At 42.9% G+C, this 24,517-nt stretch overlaps 2 protein-coding genes across 2 annotated transcripts; both read right to left on the bottom strand.

Moving 5' to 3' along the window:
* Positions 1-974: 974 nt before the first annotated feature.
* On the bottom strand, positions 975-2,650 carry LOC137815882 (uncharacterized). Its single transcript, XM_068618990.1, has 6 exons — positions 2,582-2,650; positions 2,330-2,474; positions 1,854-2,239; positions 1,719-1,757; positions 1,623-1,676; positions 975-1,535 (listed from the first exon to the last, which is right to left on the bottom strand). Exons 1-6 carry the CDS (start codon positions 2,648-2,650, stop codon positions 975-977), a joined length of 1,254 nt encoding a protein of 417 aa, XP_068475091.1.
* Positions 2,651-18,767: 16,117 nt separating this feature from the next.
* On the bottom strand, positions 18,768-22,583 carry LOC137816147 (cation/H(+) antiporter 15-like). Its single transcript, XM_068619233.1, has 3 exons — positions 22,164-22,583; positions 20,550-21,551; positions 18,768-20,317 (listed from the first exon to the last, which is right to left on the bottom strand). The coding sequence occupies exons 1-3, from the start codon at positions 22,395-22,397 to the stop codon at positions 19,067-19,069; spliced, it is 2,487 nt and encodes an 828-aa protein (XP_068475334.1). The 5' UTR covers positions 22,398-22,583; the 3' UTR covers positions 18,768-19,066.
* Between the last annotated feature and the right edge of the window lie 1,934 nt (positions 22,584-24,517).

Genomic DNA, 24,517 nt, shown 5'->3' with positions numbered 1-24,517 from the left:
AGTGATTAGTTTTGGATTTTTTCCTGCAAAGAGGGTTGAGATGGGAGTCCAGGGACCTCTTTGGAGGTTCAGGCCATTCATTGGTCAAATTCACGGTTAAATTCTGCTGTTTTAATGTAAGTGGGAACCCCTTTGATTTTAATTGGGGACCTATGTTGTACTTTTTGCACAGTCACTTAATCCTGCAACTGAGTGATTAGTTTTGGATTTTTTGGATGCAAACAGGGTTCACAATATAATTGCCACCATTAAGTACAAAGTTCATTAATAAAAACAATAGTACAAAATTAATCAATAACAATACTATTAATGAATAACAAAATTAATCCACTTTCAAATTCAGAGTTTCCACAATAATTATTCCTGAACAAAACTATTGGTGCAATACTACAAATTACAATGGTTTCAACAATGTCAGTAAAGCATACATCCACTAACTTAAAAACATAAAGCACTTAAAAACATATCCATTAATGAATCATCAGTTTTTGGGATTTTCACCATTCAGTACAAAGTTCATTAATAAAAACAATACTACAAAATTAATCAATAACAATATTGTTAATGAATAACAAAATTAATCCACTTACACATTCAGAGTTTCCGCAATAATTATTCCTGAACAAAACTATTGGTGCAATACTACAAATTACAATGGTTTCAACAATGTCAGTAAAGCATACATCCACTAACTTAAAAACATATCCATTAATGAATCATCAGTTTTTGGGATTTTCACCATTCAGTACAAAGTTCATTAATAAAAACAATACTACAAAATTAATCAATAACAATACTGTTAATGAATAACAAAATTAATCCACTTACACATTCAGAGTTTCCACAATAATTATTCCTGAACAAAATTATTGGTGCAATACTACAAATTACAATGTTTTCAACAATGTCAGCAAAGCATACATCCACTAACTTAAAAACAAAAGGCACCTAAAAACATATCCATTAATGAAGCATCAGTTTTTGGGTTTTTTTGGCTTCCTCCTTGAATATGTGGTCCAAGGTGTTTTCAAAACAGCACTCTTGAAACGTTTCCTCGGTTCACCGTTCATTTTAGGAAACATGTTGACTTCTTCATTTGGTTGGATTTCATCTACATGTAATTGTTTATCTTCATGTACATCTTCATGACTGTTGAATTCTTCATTTGGTTGTACTTCATCTACATGTAATTGTTTATCTTCATCTACATCTTCATGACTGCTTTCTGCCTTTTTCAAGTATGTGCAATCCATTGCAAGAGGTTCAACTTCAACTACTTCTGACTGAGTATCACGACGAAGACAATTTCTCCTTGCAATTAACTCAACTATGTCATTAACCTCTTTCTCCATACTTGTGATTAATAATTCCTGCTCCTCAGATTTCCGCATCAGTTGAAGAACTTTCACCCTCATTGCACGGACTTCATCCTTTGTTGGTTTCTTCTTCGTAATTCCACACCCAATTTGGTCAAAAGCTTCTTCAACAAATTTACTACAAAGTTCTTCATTGGAAGCACATAACTCAACAAGAACCTGTTTGTTGACATATATAATTCCAAAATTAATTATCTACATTCAAAACAACATTAAGGTAATACAAATTAAAAAAAAAAAACATACCTTATTCTTACGCAGACCACGTTCAAGTTCATGGTCACCAACTCTAACATCCATCTAATGCATGATACGGGGATATTTATTCCCACTAGTAGGTACTTGACGCTTATAAGAGAACAAATGTTCCATTGCCCATATCTGAACAATGAATACAAAAAAGGCATTTATTAAAAGGTCAACATAGATGCACAATTATTACAAACATTTACCAATAACAAAAATGTTTCATTTTACCTGCAAGAGGTAAACACAACCATCCACATGGATATACGACATATTTCCTCGCGTAATCCATTTTGAAGCTGAACACAAACTATCAACCAAAATCTCACACACTAAACCCCCACAATTATACATATCAAGTTTGTCTAAATCATCAACAAGGTTAAACAATCCATCATGAACTAAACCCAATCTAGTAGGGAGAATAAACTCCGACAAACCTAACAAGACATACAACTTACAAAAGTCCTCTGAGGAAATATCATTCCCAAGTTTCAAAATAACAGAATATATCATTTCCACAATTACATGACCTTCTTCAAAAAAACTCCTTATGTGAGATATAATACTACTTTTCCTTAAATCAATTTTTCTACCACCTACTCTAAGACCTACACCTAAAAACACATCTACCAAACTAAACGACACAAATTGATACTGAATTGAAAAACTTTGCTTCCTCTCCACCCAAGAACTACATAACTTACTTAAAAGTTCACGGCTCAATTTGATGTCCTCACGAACAAACAAAAGCCATCCAAATGGGGTGGACTGTATAATACTCTTTTGTTGCAAAGTTATAACCATGTTCACAACAGCCAAACGCTTTGACCTGCAATTATGCCTAAACACCTGTATATCAAAATCAAATACAAATACACTATAATAATTAAAATTAAAGATAAATAAATGTAATTGTCATGTCTACTTAAAAACAAAAAACATCATTTCAAAGAAACCTTAGCTTGACCCTCAGGATGACGATCAATCGTAAGAACCTCCTCATCTGAACATCCGCTAATTGACATTATATCCTCAAACAATTTTGTGAATGTTTCCTGTTGAGAACGAAACCAACATACACTCTTATAACATCAGTATGCTTATGCTTCAATAATAGAACATTCAGTAAATTTAGAGCAACATGAATTGTTGTGCAGTTCTATTAATACCTCAATTCTTAAATATATGTGCAGTTCTATTAATAAATAAGTTTTTTATTCTACATGCAGATTTGGGTCTATGTAAACAGTTTTGAATATTTTTTGGTGGTAGTGGTGGTCCTTCAAAGAAAGGCCCATGAGGATTGGGCAGTGAAGCATAATTACAGTGTCTAATAATACAAGGCTTTTGAAATCATAGGGATTAAATTGCTCAACCTAAATAATCTCAAGGACTACCAACAGCTTACTCGTACTTATTTCAGTTGTGGTCTTATGCTATATTTTTATCTTGCTGGGTAAATATGACGCTGTTCATATTCTCTCACTTTTGATATTTTTGTCAATAACGTAAAATAGACACAGTTGAAGTCCCAGTGTTAAAAAAATTAAAACAATAATATAAAGCTATATATATATGATACCCCAAACCTATTTAATCTTCGTTGATTTAAAATTAACAAAAAATAATTTGTGTGAATGTTTCATGTTCAGAACCAAACCAACATACACTTCTAATAAAGTTTTCTCCATACAAAGGGGAATCATATCTCTATTTGAATCTCACTAGTAAGAAATTATTTGAAAAAGATTGTCTGGAGGACATTATAGAATGCATGTAATCAATTTTAAATATTGGAAGAAGAGTTAAGGATCAGAATTACTATTGTACCGCCCTGGTGGTCGGGGATGATGACGTGGCATCCTGCTACAGTGTAGGCGTGTTGACAAGGCGCCAGGTTGGCAGAAGGGAAGGAAGTCGGGGGGCACGCGTAGTCGCCAGTTGTTAAGCTGGCGTGTTCCGACTTCCAGCTTATCAGAATGGGCGATCGCCAGGTTGAAGATGAAGTCGCCAGATGTAGACTCAGGCGACCAAGCAGTCGGAGATCGCCTGAACAAGCACATCGCCGAAGATGAAGGGGAAGCAGCAGGTTATGAAGGCGGCCGGCGAGACCACAGGGAAGGTGTATGAAAAACCCCTAACTCGCAAGTTCCAGTAGAGATCGCACTCCTAAGTTAGCTATGCACTGGGCAGTACCATGCATAAGTAACTTAGCCAAAATGAGAGTAGAAGCGGCGCCAAGTCAGGGAGCCTCCAGATGATGGCACGTGTATAGTTGGATGCGAGCCACGTGTCCAAGTCTGTAACTGCCAGGAGAGAGAAAGCCACCAGGTATATAAGAGCTTTTAACGAACTTTCTAAGGTACGCGCGTTCAGTTCATACACTTTACGCTTGCGAGTTAGAGCTGATTGTGAGAGAGGATTTGCACGGTTCCAGTTCTCTTAGTTTTTGGTGATACCGTCACTGACTTGAGCGTCGGAGTGCGATCGGCCGCAGCGGCGCCGTATCGTTTCTTTGCAGGTTCTTGAAGTAGATCCCGAGAGGAACGGAGGTGAGAAGCGGTGCGCACGTCGATCCGTTGACGAGGCATTCTCCAGCGTTCCGGTCAACAGGCAGGATCATCAGGCGCCCACCGTGGGGCCGTGTAAAACTTGCTCCCATCCACAGCGTGGGTTCTTGGAGGTTTACGAAGTTTTCTGCGTGTTTGTGCGCTGGTGCAACCGTCGTTCGCAGTTTCTTTGAATTTCGTTCGGTGAGTTTGCGTTTTGTACCGTTTGTTTGGTTTTCGATCGGTGGAGTGAGGTCTTTTGTTGCTTGCGCACAATCTGTTTGGTGGAAGTTCGAGTTCTTTCGCTTGTTTGGCTGTCCGCGGGGAAACGGTGGTTTTTGGTGAAGTTGTGGTTTTCTTCGAAGGTTTGCGGTGTTCTTGAGTTCTTGCGCAGTTTCTTGAGTGTTCTCCGATTGATCGCTGATTCGATCGTGGTTGAGGTGTTGTTTGCTGTATTCCTGTGGTTCGCTGAAGTTAATGAGAAAAATGAGAAGCAATCGTTCCAGTCCCGTGGCGCCTGTCGCTGCTGAAGGCGGCGACGCCATGACCATGGCGCAGATGGCAGAGATGATGCGCTCGTTGCAGGCAACTGTGGAAGCCTCGCGCGTAGAGCAGGCAAGGATACATGAGGACCTGGTCGCCTCTCGCGCCAGAAACGAGGAGCTCAGCAAGGTGACTGAGGAGCTGCGTCGAGCTCTTCAGGAGCAACAAGGACGCTCTTCTGTTGAAGAGGCGGCGCCGTCTACGCCACCTCGTGTTTTCCCAATGCCTTTCGTCCAGGCGATTACCGACACGCTTATTCCCACGAGCGTGGTTCCGGTTAAGGCTGTCTTTACCGGTGTGAAGGATCCAGAGGCTCATCTGACCACGTTCCACACGCAGATGATGCTGTCAGGAGGGTCAGACGCCGTCTACTGCAAGATGTTCGTGAGTACGCTCCAGGGAACGGCGATGGAGTGGTTTGTGAGCCTGCCTAACGGCCACATAACCAATTTTCAACAATTCTCAAAGATCTTCGTTGAACAGTACATCGTGAATAAGGCACCGCCCAGGGTGTCTTATGATCTGTTTGATATAAGGCAGTACCATGGGGAGTCCCTCAGAGACTACCTCAATCGCTTCGGAGCGCAGATGGTCAGATCGCCGGCCAAGGATGAGGAAATGCTGGTCTATGCCTTCAAGAAGGGCGTGCAGCCAGGGCCATTCTGCGAGGCCTTGATCAGGGCTCATCCAGCGACGTTTGCTGAAGTCAGGCGACTTGCGGTGGCCCACATCGCCGACGAGAGTGAAGTCGCCGAGAAGAGAGGCAGCGTGGCTCCCGCCAGGCCACGCGCCCAGACCAGGATCCAGCCGCAGAGGGTGCTGGAAACGGCGGCGGCGACCAGAAAAGACCAGAGGACTCGCCATCCTTACGACAGGAGAAACAGGGGAAGAAGCCAAGCGCGCCAACAACCAGCACGCCAACAACCAGCACGCCGGGAATACAATCGCCCGCCTAAGCATAAATTTGTCATGGGACTAGCGGACCTGATCGCTATCCCTAACATATCTGCTAGGTTGAAGGCGCCCGAGAAGGTGGGCGACAAGGTGCTGGGGTCAAAGTCGGACGCCTGGTGCGAGTTCCACCAATGTTTTGGCCACACCTTGGACTCGTGTTTGTCTTTGGGGTATCAGCTCGACGATCTGGTTAAGAGCGGGTTCCTAAATGACTATCTGCTGGATAGAAGGACGGGGGGAGCGTCGAGTTCCCAGCCAGCAGGTGGAGAAGCCCAGCAACACGAGATGCCTATCCACGGGGAGATCCACACCATTGCCGGGGGGTTCTCAGGTGGTGGATGCACCGCATCGCAGAGGAAAAAGTATGCGCGATCGGTGATGACAGTGGACATGTTTGAAGATCACTCGCCGGAAGTGGACATTACGTTCACAAAGCAGGATCTTCGGGACGTTGTGCCTCATGACAACGATCCCATAGTTATTTCGCTGGTTACGGCGGGAAGGAAGGTCCACAGAGTTCTGGTGGATCAAGGAAGCTCGGCAGACGTGATGTTCTGACCGACCTTCACGCAGCTGGAATTGCCCCTTGACCAGCTAAGGCCCTATGGAGGGTGCTTATATGGGTTCGCTGGCGACCAGGTGGAGGTCAGGGGGTACATTGAGCTGAGAACCACGTTTACAGATGAGGCTGGGTCGAGGACGGAGAAAATCAAGTACCTCATCGTAAACGCCCCTTCAGCATATAACATCCTGTTGGGAAGGCCCACTCTTAACAGGATAGGCGCCATTCCGTCGACACGGCACATGAAGGTGAAGTTGTCGTCCATGGAAGGGGTGGTGATCACGATCAAGTCTGATCAGAAAGAAGCGAAAAGGTGCTATGAAAATAGCCTGAAAAACAAAAGATCAGTGAGTTATGTAACAACCACCCCACCTCCCGGTGTGAAGCCCAGACCGCCGGTAACAGAGGAGGCCGCCGGAAGGGATGTAGAGATGATAGAGGCTGAGCTAGGGGAGAGGGATGCTGGCCTGGAAGAGGAAGAGGCGTGGAATCGCCCCGAGGAAGCAAGGGAACAGGGAATCGCCAGGGCGGTGATCGCCAGAGAATCCTGGCCCAAACCTGTCGAGCAGTGGCTCGAGAAGGAGATCGGAGGGAAAGTCTTCAAGCTCGGAAGATATCTGGAGGTCGATCTCCAGGACCAGATCCCCAAGGTGATTGAGCGGCATCTGGACGCATTTGCTTGGTCCGCTTCGGACATGCCCGGGATCGATCCCGACTTCTTGTGCCATCATCTGGCGATGGACAACATGGTGAGACCGGTGCGACAAAGGAGAAGAAAATTCAATGAGGAGAGGAGGCAGGCGATCAGGGACGAAACACAGAAACCCCTCGCTGCAGGCCACATCAGGGAAGTCCAGTACCCTGAATGGTTGGCAAATGTCGTGCTGGTGAAGAAGAGTAACGGGAAATGGCGCATGTGCGTCGATTTCACCGACTTAAACAAAGCTTGCCCAAAGGATTCGTATCCTTTACCGAGCATTGATGCCCTGGTTGATAGTGCTGCAGGGTGCAAGCTGCTGAGTTTCCTGGATGCCTTCTCGGGCTATAATCAGATCAAGATGCATCCCATGGATGAAGAAAAAACAGCCTTCATGACAGAAAGATCGTGCTACTGCTATAAGGTGATGCCGTTTGGGCTGAAGAACGCGGGGGCCACGTACCAAAGGCTAATGGATCGAGTACTTGCACCAATGATGGGGAGGAACGTGCAAGCTTACGTCGATGACATGGTCGTGACCTCGCAGGAAAAGAGCAAGCACGTTGCAGACTTGGAAGAATTGTTCACGACGATCGCCAAGTTCAAGTTAAAGCTCAACCCGGAGAAATGCATTTTCGGCGTGGAGGCTGGAAAATTTTTGGGTTTTCTCTTGACTGAAAGAGGAATAGAAGCTAACCCAGACAAGTGTGCCGCCATCTTGGCGATGAGAAGCCCGACTACGGTGAAAGAAGTCCAGCAGCTAACAGGTCGGATGGCAGCTCTATCTCGCTTCGTGTCAGCTAGCGGAGAAAAGGGGCATCCCTATTTTCAATGTTTGCGGCGCAATAATAAAATCGTTTGGACGAAAGAGTGCGAGGAAGCTTTCGTCAAACTAAAGGAGTATCTGGCGAGCCCACCGGTTCTGTGCAAACCGCTGGCGGGAACCCCTCTCAGGCTGTATTTCGCTGTGACTAAGAGGGCGGTGAGTGCGGTGCTCGCCCAGGATCAAGATCAGGCTCAGAAGCCTATTTATTTTGTGAGCAAGGTGTTGCAGGCCCCAGAAACGAGATATCAGGCCCTGGAGAAGGCTGCGCTGGCTGTGGTGTTTTCGGCGAGGAGGTTGCGCCACTACTTCCACAGTTTCACAATACTGGTGATGACTGACCTGCCCATCCAGAAGGTCTTGAAGAAACCTGACGTTGTGGGAAGAATGGTGAAGTGGGCAGTGGAGTTGTCAGAGTTTGACATTAAATATGAGCCTTGAGGCCCGATCAAGGGGCAAATCTTTGCAGATTTCGTGGTCGAGCTCTCATCGGAGGCGGCGCGGGTCGAAGGAGACGATTTCCGTTGGGTACTTTCGGTGGATGGATCGTCGAACCAGCAGGGCAGCGGTGCTGGAGTCATATTGGAAGGACCCAACGGCGTGCTGATCGAACAATCGTTGAGATTTGCCTTCAAAGCCAGCAACAGTCAAGCAGAGTATGAGGCGTTGATCGTCGGGATTCTGCTGGCCAAGGAGATGGGAGCTAGGGTGCTGATGGCTAAGAGTGACTCGCTGCTAGTCACAGGGCAAGTAACAGGCGAGTTCCAGGCTAAAGATCCACAAATGGCGGCTTACTTGGCGTATGTGCAGGAATTGAAGAGTTCCTTTGCCTCTTTTGAAGTAGTACACGTGCCCCAAGAGCAGAATGCCCGAGCTGACTTGCTTGCTAAGCTCGCCAGCTCAGGCAAGGGGGGTAGGCAGAGGACGGTGATCCAAGAAACTCTGAAGACGCCAAGGGCATTTGTAGCAGATCACCTGGTCCTGCAGATAAGCAGGTCGACGGAGAGAGCAGCGAGAAGCCATAAGTCCTTGACACAAGAAACTCTGAGATCGCCGAGAATTAGAGCATGTCGAGGAGAGAAGGTGAATGTGATGCAGGTCTGCGCCACCCATGAGCCAGACACTTGGATAACACAGTACAAGCGGTGCTTGGCAGATGGCCTCCTCCCGCTGGATCCAACAGAAGCTAGGAAGGTAAAGAAAAATTCCAGCAAGTACACTTTGATCGATGGCGATCTGTACAGGTTTGGGTTCACTCACCCACTCCTGGAATGCATACACGGCGAGAAGTGCACGAGAATTATGGCAGAGCTCCACGAAGGTATATGTGGAAGCCACGTCGGGGGTCGAGCTCTGGCCGCGAGGACTCTCCGTGCAGGCTACTATTGGCCATCTATGAGAGAAGATTGCAAGAAGTATGCCCAGTGCTGCAAACAATGCCAGCAGCACGCCGATTGGCACAAGGCACCTCCCGAGGAGTTGAAGTCGATCTATAGCCCTTGGCCGTTTCATACTTGGGGAATCGACATCCTGGGACCTTTCTTGCTGGCGATCAGGCAGATGAAGTACTTGGTGGTAGCGATTGAGTATTTCACCAAGTGGATTGAAGCAGAACCAGTGGCCCAGATCACCGCACACAAGATCGAAGGTTTTGTATGGAAGAACATCGTGTGCCGGTTTGGAGTGCCTAAGCGCCTGGTGTCAGATAATGGGACGCAGTTTGCAAGCCACCTGCTGAAGAAGCTTTGCGAAGGGGTGGGAATTCAACAGGTGTTTGCATCCGTCGAGCACCCTCAAACAAATGGCCAGGTGGAATCAGCTAATCGGGTGTTGTTGAGAGGTTTGAAAAGAAGGCTTGAGAAAGCCAAGGGAAGTTGGGCTGAGGAGGTACCCCGTATAGTCTGGGCGTACCACACCACCGAGCAGTCAGGAACCCACGAGACCCCGTTCAGCTTGGTCTATGGGTGTGATGCCATGATTCCAGTGGAGATCCAGGAGAGCTCGCCGAGATTCCAGAACTTCGTAGAGGAAGACTCGAATGAAGAGAGAAGGCTGAACCTGGATCTGCTGGATGAGGTCAGGGAAGAAGCGAGGTTGAAAGCTGAAGCTGTGAAGAGAAGGGTTGAACGAAGATACAACTCGAAGGTGATGCCAAGGCAGTTTAGAGAAGGCGATCTGGTGATGAGGAAGGCCCACCAGTACGAGATGGAGAATAAACTATCACCCAAGTGGACCGGACCGTTCAGAATAACCGAGGCGCTCGGGAATGGAGCCTACCGCTTAGAAACGCTGGAAGGAGGGGCGATTCCTCGCACCTGGAACGCCACACACCTGAAGTTGTACTATAGTTAAGAGCTTTGTAAGTAAAGACAAACACAATGTTATATTACAATGTCTCTGTTAAAACAGTTTGAAGGGGGCACTCTTTTTTCCCTAAGGAGGGTTTTTAATGAGGCCACCCAATAAAAGAAGAGTTTTCGAAGTATAAGGTGTTTTCAGATTGCATATGTGCTATTTTCAAAAGTTTTGAAGAAAGACCTTGTCATTTGTACATGATTTAAGGTAAGAAAAGATATATCGCGTGCTTTCTAAAAAGTTTTAAGTCCTCATCGTTTTTCGGCGATTAGAGGCACCAGTTAAGTTTTAAGTCCTCATCGTTTTTTGGCGATTGGAGGCACCAGTTAAGTTTTCAAAGTCCTCATCGTCTTTCGGCGATCGGAGGCACCAGATGAAAGACCTCGACGCTCTCGCGCGTCATGAGGCAAGTAAAAGACCTCCTCGCCGTCGAGCGAGTGCAGGCGAGAAAGAGTAAAAAGTCCTCCATGTTTCTGGGGGCGAGAAGATGGAACCCCTGGGGCAATGTAGAGGCAAGTTAAAGACCTCCTCGCCGTCGAGCGAGTGCAGGCGAGAGAAAGAAAAGGTCCTCAGTGCATCCAGGGGGGAGGAGATGTACACCCTGGGCAAGTTGAGGCACCAGATAAAGTCCTTATCGCCGTTGTGCGAGCTAAGGCCAGTTAAAGACCTCCTCGCCGTCGAGCGAGTGCAGGCGAGAGAAAGAAAGGGTCCTCAGTGCATCCAGGGGGGAGGAGATGTACACCCTGGGCAAGTTGAGGCACCAGATAAAGTCCTTCTCGCCGTTGAGTGAGTTCAGGCGAGTTAAAAGACCTTCTCGCTTACGTGCGAGCATAGGCAAGATAAAATCCTTCTCGTCTCGAACGAGTTCAGGTATGGCGAAGCGGGTGGAAGAAGCTTGAAAGGTGGCTAAGGTAGGTTCGAAGAGAACGCCTAGTCAGCCGGTCTTTGTTCTGAAGTCCAGGAGGGTAAAGAGAGGACCCGAAAGGGCGTCCCTGCTCCCAGATAAAGAAACGATCGCCAAAGCATGAGGCTAGGAAAAGCTGATGTTACCAAGAGGTCTTGGCGATCGGGAAGAGTTTAAACGACGGCAAGAAGGTTGAAAGACTTGTTTGATAAAGCAGATCGAGTGGGACGTTGTTTGAGCCAATGATTGAGTTACAGTTCGTTGCTTGGAAGGTATTCTTATGATAAGGTTAGTGCCTCAAGAGTACAAGTTGTTTAAAGTGATTATTGCTTAAGTTTGAATTGGCTCGAGGCAGTTACGTCAAAAGTCGTATTCGCAAAATTGTTAAGTTAAATCCGACAAAGTTAAACATACAAAGAAGGTTAAAGCGCTTAAAAGGAGTCAGGGGAGAGAATATCCAAGCTTTGTGATTGAAATGAGTATCTGTTAAAAATACATAGGCGCGAGTTTATTACAAGATATATACAAGGGAAATCATAAAGTAGCAGATGAGGTGGAGTTGGTTAGTCTTCAGCAGGAACGACCTTTCCATCTACTACTTCGTTGTTCAACGACACCATGCTGAGGTCGAGATCGGGGAATAGGCATGCGAATTGTTCCCGAGCGGCTTTGAATCCAGCAGCCAGAATCTGAGCAGAGTTTAGCTTAAGTTCTTCAATTTGCCCTTGAAGTTCTTCAACCTGCTTCTTGAGCTCTTTGTTCTGCTGCTCCAGCTCTTCAACCTGCTTTCTGAGTTGTTCGTTGGTCTCTTGAGCATGGAGAAGGTCGTCAGTAACCTTCTTGGATTCCGTTTGAGCTTGGGCCAACTCAGCAGCCATCTTTCCTTTCTCCTTGTTTGCCTCGGCGAGATCAGCCATGGCGTCGTCCCTCGCTTTTTCTACTTGCCCAAGTAGCTTCTCGCGGTCGATCGACCTCTGCTCCAGTTTTTGCACCTTGGCGGCGTCAGCTTGAATGTGAGCCTCCAGGTCGATCGCCTTGGCGCGAAGAGGCACGATCTTGCTTTCCAACTCGACTTTCTCTTGGGCAAGATCGTGAACTTTGCGGCGAAGGTCAGCAGCTTCCTTGCGCGCCCGCCTGAGTTCGGTATTCATGGCATCCTCCACTCGGGAGTGTTCGATTTCTGCGAGCGTCAGGTTGAATGACATTTTCTCCACCTCGACCTTCATAGTGCTATTTTCAGTCTTGAGGTTGAAGAGATCATCTTGAAGCCTCCTGGTGGAGCTCTCCACAGCCCTCGTTATGATCGCGGGGATATCCTCTGCTATGGTTTTCAACTTGGCAGTTAGAGGTTCCCACATCCTTGTAACTTCGAGGGAAAGGTTTGCTGCTTGGAGAGGCGCCAGGGGGGCTTGTTGAGGGTTCTCGCCGCCACCTTCCTTAGCAATATCTTCAGTGGTTGCTTCATGGTGTGGCGACGCAATCGGGGATTCGGTAATCAGGATTGGAGAGGTATGAGCAACCTCATCCCCGATTGGAACGTTTCCTGTAGCTGAAGTGTTTGAAGGGGGGCCCCCTCCTGCTGACACATGTGGCGTAGAGGCGCTTGGGGGGTCCTCCAAGAAATTTGGCTCTTGGGCCTCAGCTGCAGGTGGCGCAGTGGCCAGTGGAACTGCTTGGACTGGTGAGGGAGGAGCCTGCGGTGTTGGCGATGATGGAGGAGGAGCAGGCGTCGACGGTGGTGTTGAAGTTGGAAGAGGGGGTGGAGCAGGTGGAGAAGAAGGTGCCACCCTCTTCCTTTTCGTAACAAGGCCATCCTCTGTGACCTCTTCTTCCTCCTCATGGACGATTTGAGGGGCTTTTCGCTTAGGTCTCTTGAGGACCAGTTTCTTGCGCTGGGTGGGTTCCTTGGGCGGTGATCGCCCATGAACAATGGCCTTCTCGACCGCCGAGTTGGGCACCGTTTGGGAACCGGTCGCCAACCCGTGGTTTCGGGCGAGCGTCTTCAATTCGGAGAGCATGTTTCTGCCCAACATGTTGTCTGCATGAAGCGAAAATGCATGGGTTAGCTCAAAGAAGAAAAAGATAAGTGTATAAGGTAATAAGCAGCAGAGCAGATATGTGCAGGAAAGGTAAAACCAAAGTCTTGTGCGTATCGCACAAGACGCCCAGAAGCAATGTCAGAAGCAGTATCAAAGCAACAGTTTGGATGTCCTAACCTATTTGGAATTCTAGCTGATCCTCAAAGAATTCGAAGGAGATCAAGGTGGTGGTCAGGAATGTTATATTGGCATCCGCCACCCTCTTCCAGAATAGACAGAGGTCTCTGTCCAATGCTCCCATGCTATCAGGACTTCTGGGCCTCCTGAAGCAGCTCTTGGACTCCTTTTTCCCCTTGTCCACCCAGTACAAAGGGAAGCCATCAAGAAGGGAGGTGTCCTTGTCGTTTGCACGTACTTGGATGAATCTCCCCTTCCAGTCTTTGTACGATTGCTGGAAGATGGTAAAAATGGATCTCCCAGCAATCGCATTCAAGCTGACCCACAGGCGGTCTCCTGGGTGCTTGGCCTCGAAAAGGAACAAAAACACGTCCACCGACGCGGGCAACCCCAGGTGGTCGCATGTTATTTGAAAGGCTCGAACAAACGCCCAGCTGTTGGGGTGAAGCTGGGCGGCAGCAATGTTGAGCTCGGTCAAAAGTTCCCTCTCGAATCGGGTGAGAGGGAACCTGAGCTTAACCTTCTTGAAGAAAGTTGTATAGACAAAGCAGAAGGGCCCGTCGGCGCTTACTCTGGCATCAGCGCACACTGGCGGAGCGGCGGGGCAAGGCAGCACCATCATCTTCTCGTCGTGCTCCTTGTGAAACGATTGATAGGCCTCGTCCCCCTTAGTCAACCGCAAAACTGCTCCCGCAGTGTTCACCGACGAGGTCTCCTTCAGAAGGGTTGGGTTAGCCCAGGGGTATAGAGTCTTGAAGTCTGGCAGAGGGACGGGGGCTCCTCCAGCGTTGGATGGAGTCGCCTGAGCCGGGACAGGTTGGGAAGACGCAGGCCTCACAGCCTGCGAAGACGAAGCGCCACGAACTTGTGTTGGGTCGTGTGCTTGTGAAGGAAGGTTTCGTGCTGAAGGAGGTGGGTTCGGGGTAATCTTGGTGCGAGTCATGATAGCAACTGCAAAGGAAGAAGAAAGGAAAAATGATCAGGGGGTTACAGAGGCTGACTCGATCATAGAAGGAAGGGGAAAAACGAACGAATGTATGTTCGTTGCGACGATCGACAAAGCCCTAAGTTACGCAGAAGGAGAAATGGAAAAACAACCCACAGCGTATGCACCAGGCAGTTACAGGATGATGCAAATCGGTGAAAATGCAAGGAAACCCAGCAGATGAAGGAAAGTAGTTACCTTTCGATTATCAGGAAGACGGTGAAGGGAGATGGTGATCTAGAGCGTTGAAGAACGTCGAGAGCTTTCGCGGAAGGAAGGGAGAGCGTTTGCAAGCACGAAGAAAGTGATGGAACAGTGGAGCGTAATGGGTTTAAGGGTTTTCGAAATAATTTTAGGAAGTGCTAACGGCAGATGAAGAGAGCCGTTGATGAAGCCACGTGTTGAACGATGAGTGAAGGGTTTGGTGGAGCGTCAGAGCAGCAGAAAGTACGATCGCTTGGAATTCTGCGTCAGTGCCACGTAGATCGGTGTTAATGAAGGCTCTTTCAGTCTTTTCGCTAGACAAGTCTTCGCTTAAGACTGGGGGGCTTGTGTACCGCCCTGGTGGTCGGGGATGATGACGTGGCATCCTGCTACAGTGTAGGCGTGTTGACAAGGCGCCAGGTTGGCAGAAGGGAAGGAAGTCGGGGGGCACGCGTAGTCGCCAGTTGTTAAGCTGGCGTGTTCCGACTTCCAGCTTATCAGAATGGGCGATCGCCAGGTTGAAGATGAAGTCGCTAGATGTAGACTCAGGCGACCAAGCAGTCGGAGATCGCCTGAACAAGCACATCGCCGAAGATGAAGGGGAAGCAGCAGGTTATGAAGGCGGCCGGCGAGACCACAGGGAAGGTGTATGAAAAACCCCTAACTCGCCAGTTCCAGTAGAGATCGCACTCCTAAGTTAGCTATGCACTGGACAGTACCATGCAAAGTAACTTAGCCAAAATGAGAGTAGAAGCGGCGCCAAGTCAGGGAGCCTCCAGATGATGGCACGTGTACAGTTGGATGCGAGCCACGTGTCCAAGTCTGTAACTGCCAGGAGAGAGAAAGCCACCAGGTATATAAGAGCTTTTAACGAACTTTCTAAGGTACGCGCGTTCAGTTCATACACTTTACGCTTGCGAGTTAGAGCTGATTGTGAGAGAGGATTTGCACGGTTCCAGTTCTCTTAGTTTTTGGTGATACCGTCACTGACTTGAGCGTCGGAGTGCGATCGGCCGCAGCGGCGCCGTATCGTTTCTTTGCAGGTTCTTGAAGTAGATCCCGAGAGGAACGGAGGTGAGAAGCGGTGCGCACGTCGATCCGTTGACGAGGCATTCTCCAGCGTTCCGGTCAACAGGCAGGATCAACTATAAACTACAATTTAATTCCAAGCAATTACTAAGTAGTATGATCACAAAAGTGGCATCAATTGGCACTTGTCTTCAGCTCATCAAACAGGGCAACATACACTTACAAATGGGAGCAATCAGATTTTCAATTAACCAAGCCTTTTCCATCACCAGGTGGCGGCACATCATTAGCAACTACAAAGGGATTTAGAGAGAACATAAAACAATATTGTCCCATAATTTCATCAATAACTAACATAAAAGAATACTGCCCTATAGTTGTTTGTTACATTAGTGTCTCACACACCCATCCATTGCAAATTTAGGAACCAAATAGCAATTTCAACATAGTTGCAAATTTTAAAACTAAATAACTATTTCAACACATTTACAATTTAAGAACCAAAGAACAGAATAATTTAAAACTAATTTAAAAAGGTACATGGTGGAATCTTCACTCTAACAAGAAGGCTTGTAACATCAATGACGTAAGGCTTTTCAAGACACCAATAACTAAATTGGGGCAACAAAGGTTTAATGATATTTTCAAATATTTTTCACAACGCATGTAGAATGCAAATGAGTCAAATGTAGACCAAATTTACTCAGCTAACTAAACTCCCAAGAAATTAGATGAAAATAAAATAACATTTTAACCAAAATTGATTCTACTAACCTCTTCTTCATCTTTGGTCGGATCCAATATAATACAATAACTATCTGTTACAGAACGACATATTGGCACCAAAGAGACAAGGATGACAATTAATTACTATTAATAGAATTAAAATGTAGAAATAAACCAAGAGACAAACTAACTAGTGTAGATTACCAGGAACATGCTTTGACGAATTCCAGTCTCTATAGGTGCATCACATGCTGCATATACTGTACATGGAAGAAGCTATATGTTAAGTTAAGTTAAGAAAAAGAAGCCAAAATCCAGAAGCATATATTTTAAATATTAAGTTAGGATAGGATTAGGTTTTAAAAGCAAGCCTGGTTAGCCAACAAGAACTCATTGGCTTGAGATGCAGCTGCAGCTTCAGACACCAACGCCTTTATGACCAAAGTCTTAACCTCCCGGGGTTTGTAAGGAAAACCCTCTCTCGCATACGAGTTAACCAACACTGCAGTTCCCTCCTTCACCAATTACTAGGAAACCCTAAAAAGTCAAATCCAAACCAATACAAAGGTCATTCAACATATAGAAAATCAAAACACCAATAAACCCCAGTGTCCAACACTCCAAAAGCCCAACATCCAACAAATAAACGAAATCGAAAAACGCTAAGTCCTAAAAAATCAAAACGAAACCAATGAAAACTTGACAAAAATTATATGAAAATAGATGCCAAATCAAAGAGCTCACCGGAATCAGAATCGCAGACGTTACCAGAATCAGAATCGCACACGTTACCAGAATCGGAATCGCAATTTCAGAAATATCCAAACAAAAACGAAATCCAATGTAATGCGGTACCGATATCGCACTACAAATCGTGCTGATCGTAGACTTCACCGGAATCGAAATGAGAATCGCTACGACTCCAAATCGCACTCCAAATCGCACTGAGAAAATGGGGCTGATTTTGCCTTTCTAAAACCTAATCTTTTACTACAGAACCCTAAATTTTAAAATTTTGCCACCTCAACAATACTGGCCCCACATAATACTTTATTATATTTTCATCCACATCAGCAGGCGTAATCTGGCGCAACACTTAATTGGGGTGTCAAATTATCAGTTCCCTTTTTTTAAATAGCCCGCCACATCCGACGCATACGCTTACAAACTTTATTTTAATTTAATTTAAAACTAAATTAAAAATTTATAAAATAATTTAATTTATATAATAAAAAATTACTTTAATTTATATAAAATAATTTAATTTAATTTATGTAACAAAAAATTAGTTTAATTTATAAAAAAACTAATTTATACAACATAAAATGAATTTAATTTGTAACAAAAAATAATTTAATTTATACAACAAAGAATAAATTTAATTTATACAAAAATTAAATGAAATTAATTTATATGATAAAAAATTAGTTTAATTTATACAAAAATAATAATTTAATTTATACAACAATAAATTATTTAATTTATACAACAAAAATAAATATATAATTTAATTAAACTTTGGTTTGGAAAACCATTTATCCTTCCAAGTATTCTTTCTATCTATTATTATGTAAAAATAATTAATGTCTTGACAAAACTAAAAAATAACTCCTACAGTGTGATATTGAAAAAAAAATGTTTCCTTTCAAATAAAAAAATTTCATCAAATTAAATATAATTTGTATGTGACATATTATCTACTACCACAAATCAACATACCCTCTTTCAGCCTTTACAATCCACTTCTTAGTTCAACTCGTACCTTTTAAGTATAATAAAAAAATAAGTATAAATGTTCCACCCAAAATGATAATGGACTAGGGTTATAAACTTATAATCCAAAATCTAATGATCAACTTTACTTTATGATTATAAGTTCATTCTATATCAGATTCAGTCGAAATGAACTTATATATCTTACACTTTGAGTATTGTAGCAATCTAAGAATTAAGAATAAGTTAATTACTCACACACTTAGTCTTAATATGTTTGTATCATATATATATTATCAATAAATCTTTAAGATCATCTTATGTTTCATTTATGAGATTTAACATCTTTAAAATCACAATGGATATTAGAGCAACATCACTATTTCATTCATTCATTACACATATATATCATTCAAATGTATTTAAGTTACTAATCAAAAGTTTTATGTAAATTTTTTTCTTAACTTTACTTTCACATTTTAAGATAAAATTGACTCTCTATTCTTAAATACATCTATTACATTTTACATTAATTAATTACTTATATTAAATTTTACATTACGTGGGGTCCACAAACAATTAGAATATTATTATCTTTTACCGCATGGATGGTTGTATCTTGCCGCATCCAATTTTGGATTGTTCACGTAACACTTTTCATAAAAACACCACCGACTTACTAATCAATATATTAATCTTATAATCATATTTTCTTTTATTTTGAACTTAAAATACTAATTTTAACATTATATTATTAAAGTGATTACTTTTTAGAAGTGTGAAACTGTCCAGCAAATGCACTTCCATTTTCTTGAATTTTTTCGGATTGTGTATATAAGATCACATGGTATAGTTTAAAAAGAGAGAAAAATAGTATCCATGTGTAGAAGTTTTCTTTATTTAGGTAATGTTTGTTCTAGATGACACCCCACGTGAATGTTCCAAATATTAGAATTCTTGGAATACATAAGGTTGTTTGTGCAGGTAGTAGGAGTGTGTTTGAGTCCACTTAATGCTCTGAAATCGCTTGATTGGAGCAGACTCTATCACAAACCAGGCTGCTCAGGAGTACCAAACACCTTCAGCTGCAAATACTTTAAGTATGATGGCAAATCACATGGCACCCCAGGAGGAAATCATTGCAGCGCATGGTTGAAGAGGATCTCCATTTTACAAAAATTTCAAGCAACCTGAGTTAAAATCACTGTAGACCTGGTTGAAGGGCACATTAACTTTTGCTCCATCATGCAATCAAACACTTTATCGTCAGGAGATGATGCAGACCTCACATGCTTCCCTTCCACATGTTCAACCTGTCTTTGGAATATCAAAATAGAGGTCTCAGCTGCAGAGTTCAGATCCGTCAAAGCATCCCCAAGAGGCCCTAACACAGGCTCATCCAACACAGGATCCACTGTTTGTGCCAATGACATCTTCCTCCCATGCCCTCTTCCTAATATAAACAAATGAAACCCTTTGTTCCCTATCTTGTTCAAAACCCTCACTGTTTCCTTCTCATCCCTCACCACCTTCTCCAAATACCTCACCTTTGCCGACTCCCCCATCTGTTGCTTAAACCCCTCGATGAACTCCTTATCAGTTTCATCAAACTCATCATTAGGGTTCTCCCAAACAAGCCTCACCAACGTTAGATTCACCTCAGCACTCCTAGTCATCCTCCATGCATAAGAAAGAGCTTCACGGTCATCACCACCACCAATGTAGAACATAGCCACACGTAGCTCCTTGGAACGCTTGTGACTCACCCCTCTGTCCACTAATATGGCCGTACAACACGGTGCATCCTTAACTAGATTCTCCAACACCACTTTCTTCTCGTCTTTGCTTGCATGGTCGCGGTTGATGATGTTGACAGCTCTTGCAGTTGCAGCACCTGCTCCTAAACCATCGTAGGTTGGTTGCTTGTGGAATGTGGATAAGATAAGTGTGACACCTCTGCGTCTTGCGAGGTTGAGGATGTCCTTGTGCATGGTGTTGTAGTCTGAGATGATACTCATTTGGTCTGCGAAGATGGCTTGGCTGAGACTGTCGAAGCTTCCGAGGGTGTCTTGGGAGCCTAGCTTGGAGGACTTTGAGGTGAAGGATGGTTTTCGAGCGTTCTTTATGATGAGTGATGATGCGGGGCGATTGGTTATTTTGTTGAGTTCCACTGCTAGAACTTGGATTGGGGTTCTCACAGAGGGACCCGAGGCTTTTAAGAGCTCTATAATCACGTCGGCATCATGCTTTGTGTGGATGCAGGCTAGTAGTCTGAGGGGTGAGTCTGGTTGTGTGTCATTCGTCTTGCGTTGCCCTCCCATAATCATTCTGCTTTTCAATGCCTTTGTTAAAGCTGATGGCACAGATCCCATGGGGATTGTCATTAACCAGCACGCCAACAACATCACCCCAAAGCTTTGGTTGTCCAGTTCCTACACACATACATGTGCATACACTTAAATGTTACCACCATTTCTTTTAAGCAACAAATACTCTAGATGACATATACTTTATATATAGGACTTTAAATTGAAGTCTACAATTACAACGTGTCTTGGAAACATAAATGTATTTTGACTGTTAGTAATTTAGGAAATAGAAAAATGACAATGTTTGTAGCAATGCTTGGTAAATGTAGCACGTTAAGTTTGCGAGGTAACTTACAAGTCTGTCCCTACCGGTGCAGAGAATGATCAATGGCATTATTCCTTTAGTATTCATGAGCACTGCAAGGGATAATCCTTCCATGTGCGGCATCTGGTAGAACCAAGTGACAGCCATAGTGCACACAATCTTCGTCACCAAGGCCAACACAACCACCACCACCACAGTTGTCCAATGTGTCTGCAAGCCCAAGTCTTGGATCATAATCCTCTCTCCAACGATCACAAAGAACAAAGGCATCATGAACACACCCACAAAATCCTGCACCTTGTCCTGCACCGCATTGTTAAGCGCCCCCTGAGGCATCACAACACCCAAAAAGAAAGCCCCGGTTATCGAAAGCACGCCCAATCCATCAGTTAACAACCCAATAACCAAAACGACATGCAGCACAAATATGACTTGTGACTCCAGGAACTCTTTATCAGCCATTCCCACATTGTTGAATAGCCACTCGAAAAGGGGGTGAAGTGCCAGAAAACACAACAGAATTACCACAGTAATGAGAAACGTTATGACAGAAGCGTGGTAGAATTGTGTCAGGGTCAACACAAAAAGGGTCCATGAAACCAAGTCGTTAAGGAGAGAAGCTGTGAGAGCCAGCTGTCCATTCTCCGTGAGCAGAAGCTTCAGATCTGAAAGGATCTTTGCAATCTCAGGGAACTCACTGCTGCAAGAAAGGGTGAGTCCCCATAATATTGCACCCTTTGGTCTAACGTTGTCACTGGACAAAGGTTTTCGCCCCATGTCGGTGGCAAGCATGTAGTACAAGCCAAACCCTATTGGTATGGGGAATACGGTGCCTGCAATGGCTATAAGTTTTGTCTTTTTGTTCAACGTCCTTATTGGCTTCAAGTCTATCTCTAGGCCCACCAAAAACACGTAGTAAACAAGAGCTAATGATCCCATCGTCTCTAATGGTATCATGTTGCTAAAAGGAAATAACTGTTCCATAAAAACATTCCAACGTCCCATAACAGATGGACCTAACAGAAAACCAGCCTTGCATAACCACAAAAGTTTAAGTTAATTGGTAACCAATAATAAAAATCAAAGCAAATTAATTAACAGTGGTGTTTCTAAAAGAAAACAATCGTTCATTTTTTTTAAAAAAAATCTTAAAAACAAGAGAATATTTTTGGAGAAGTTATTATATAATTCAAGATTATATGATCATGAATAATCTCTGCATAAGGTAATAATAAAGGATGATGGTAGTACATGAATGGTTGATAACTTTTTCTTTTGGTAAGATTCATTTTGCATTACATAACCCTTTCTGATAAGGGAAATATCCTTTTAACACTGCTGTTAAGAAATTACATTTATCTTACAACTGATTTTTGAAATAAAATATGATCATCAAAGCATATTCGTACCGTGGCAGCAATTGCTGCCACACCAACCACATTATTTTACCATCTCTTGCAATATTAAGGATTGCAACGAAACCCTAAACTATGATAATGACTGCAAAGCAATTTACAATCACAAAGCTTCTATTCTTTATCTTGTTATATCTTCGTCTGTTATCTGTTATCTTGACCTTGTTAAGATTGGGAATTGAAAGCGATGATAAATTAAGATGATCATCATAAGTCGAAAAGCACTTACAAAAATATTGGCAACAATACGAGGTACATGGTATTGTTCTGCTACAACGAACAAAAGGCGGTTGAGAGCTAGGATGATGGCGAATTGCAGGACAAATGAAGGAAGTGTTTTCTCCAAAGAATTTTCCAGCCAAAGGGCAGAACCGTTATAAGTAGCCTTATTGAAACAGACCATGAGCGTGTTGTTGGAGTTTATGATGATGGAATCAGTGGTTTCGAAGTTGGAGGAATTCATCTTAATGACTCACTCCAATAGAGTAATTTTCTTTTCTCTTTGCAATCTGATTAACTTTTTCTGTTCTTCTCAAGTTTACAGAATGATGAATATAATTAAGAGAACATGAAAGGGGAAGGAAAGAGTTTTGGTTAAAGTGTGAATAGAGATGAACAAGGAACACATAGATAATTCCAGCTAGATGTCGTAGTATTATGATTCAGATTACACGGTTGCTTCACTTGCATGCTTAATATTAGACAATTCGTTTTCTTTGCTCTCCTATGTTTCTATTTTTATTCTATTTAAGCTGTACATGTCCTATATATCCCTTTGTATTTCGCGACACATTTTCACAAAACAATAATTTATATTGTTAAATTGTGATATTTTTTTTGTTAACCTATACCGTATATTTGTTTCTCTTCACACATATTCAAAATATTCATATTTATAAAACTAAAATTTTACATTGAATCAAACATGATTAATGACTTGTTTTATTTCTTCAAAACTGCAAAATGTTTACCTAGAATGAAGATATATTTCAGTAAAACAAAAAGAGCATAATTTTGCTATATGTACGAGTGTGTGTGTATGGTTTTATTTAACTTTTTTTTTCTCATGTAACGTAAGTATTTTCCCCTAAATTAAGTATTTTTTTATTAATATATTTTTAAGTATATATTAACACATTTTTTAATTATAGTTTCTAACTTGATGAGATATAAATATTTGAAATGTATAATTTATATAGTATACTTTCGTGTATCTTAATGGTTATAAGTAATTTCTTTACACGCTTATTAAATCAATTTCTTTTATTAAAAGCAAAAATATTAATTTTTTTAGAAATAAAAATGGGTAAAATACTCTTTTGTCTCTCAATTATTTTTGAAGGTTAAATTGTAGTCCTTTAATATTTTGTATCTTATTATACTCAATCTGATTTATTAAAGCACGTTTTCGCACTTGAGAACGATTTAAATAACATTTTGATATAGAGACTACAAGAAAAAACAATTTTAACGAGGATTTATTTTTATATTAATAAGGGTTTTTTATCGACAATAAAAAATAAATAAATATGAATCATTTTAAGGGTAGTCCAATCCTTATACATTAACACAACCTTAACCTCTTTCACTAGACATATTCTCATGCATGCCTATGTAGAACTCTCCTAGCTTAACCCATAGAAAGTCACCTGAGACAAGCAATCATACAACTTAAATGAATACATCATAAGATCACAGATCTATGCACCAGAAAAGGAAAAATTGAGTTTTTCTTGTAGTGATACAAACCACAAATCTATGCACCAGAAAAGGAAAAATGCGCAGACTGTGACTTAGATGTAACTCAAGACCAAGCCTTTAATTGGACCAAAGCAAAAGCCTCCATAACATCTACTACTCCCCCTTTAAAGATTACCATGTTTTTATGCTTCCAAACCTCGTTGACTACTGTGATCCAAATCACTCCCCAAACCTCATTCACCGAAGCAGGTGCATTGCTCTTCCTAAACTGGGAAAATTTAGCAATGGAACATTGTGAAACATGCTCTGCACGCCCAACCATACACAACAATGGTTCCACAATAACCAAGTAACTCTACAATCAAATAACAAATGAGTACTAGTCTCCTCCTCGACCCCGCAGAGACTACAAGTGGAACTTGCAACTGTGATCCCGCGCCTTTCTAGGTTAGCCTTAGTAGCTAACTTGTTTTCCAACACCTCCAAAACATCCACACCCACCTGTCCTCCTTATCCAAGTCAATATATAAAATCTCCATTAAGGATTATAGTTTTTCTTGTTAAACCATCTCTAAGGAACGTGTTTCCAGAGTTTTTTTAAACTCCATGAAAAAAAATTCAAAACCTCGTTAAATACCATGGATTTAAGAACATCTGTTACATGCCATGAGTTTCAAAAACCCTCCATAAAATACCATGGGTTTTAAGATCTCAGTAAAATATCATGAGTTTAAAAACCTTCGTAAAAGACCATAGGTTTCATAACCTTTGTAAAATATCATGGATTTTAGGACCTCCTTAAAATATCATGGGTTTCGAAACCTCCGTAAAATACCATTGGTTTCAGAACCTCCGTAAAATATCATGGGTTTCAAAACCTTC

This window comes from Phaseolus vulgaris, chromosome 1 (genome assembly GCF_000499845.2).
Source record: "Phaseolus vulgaris cultivar G19833 chromosome 1, P. vulgaris v2.0, whole genome shotgun sequence".
NCBI classification, from domain to species: Eukaryota; Viridiplantae; Streptophyta; class Magnoliopsida; order Fabales; family Fabaceae; genus Phaseolus; species Phaseolus vulgaris.
This window is presented reverse-complemented; position numbering and strand designations above follow the sequence as displayed.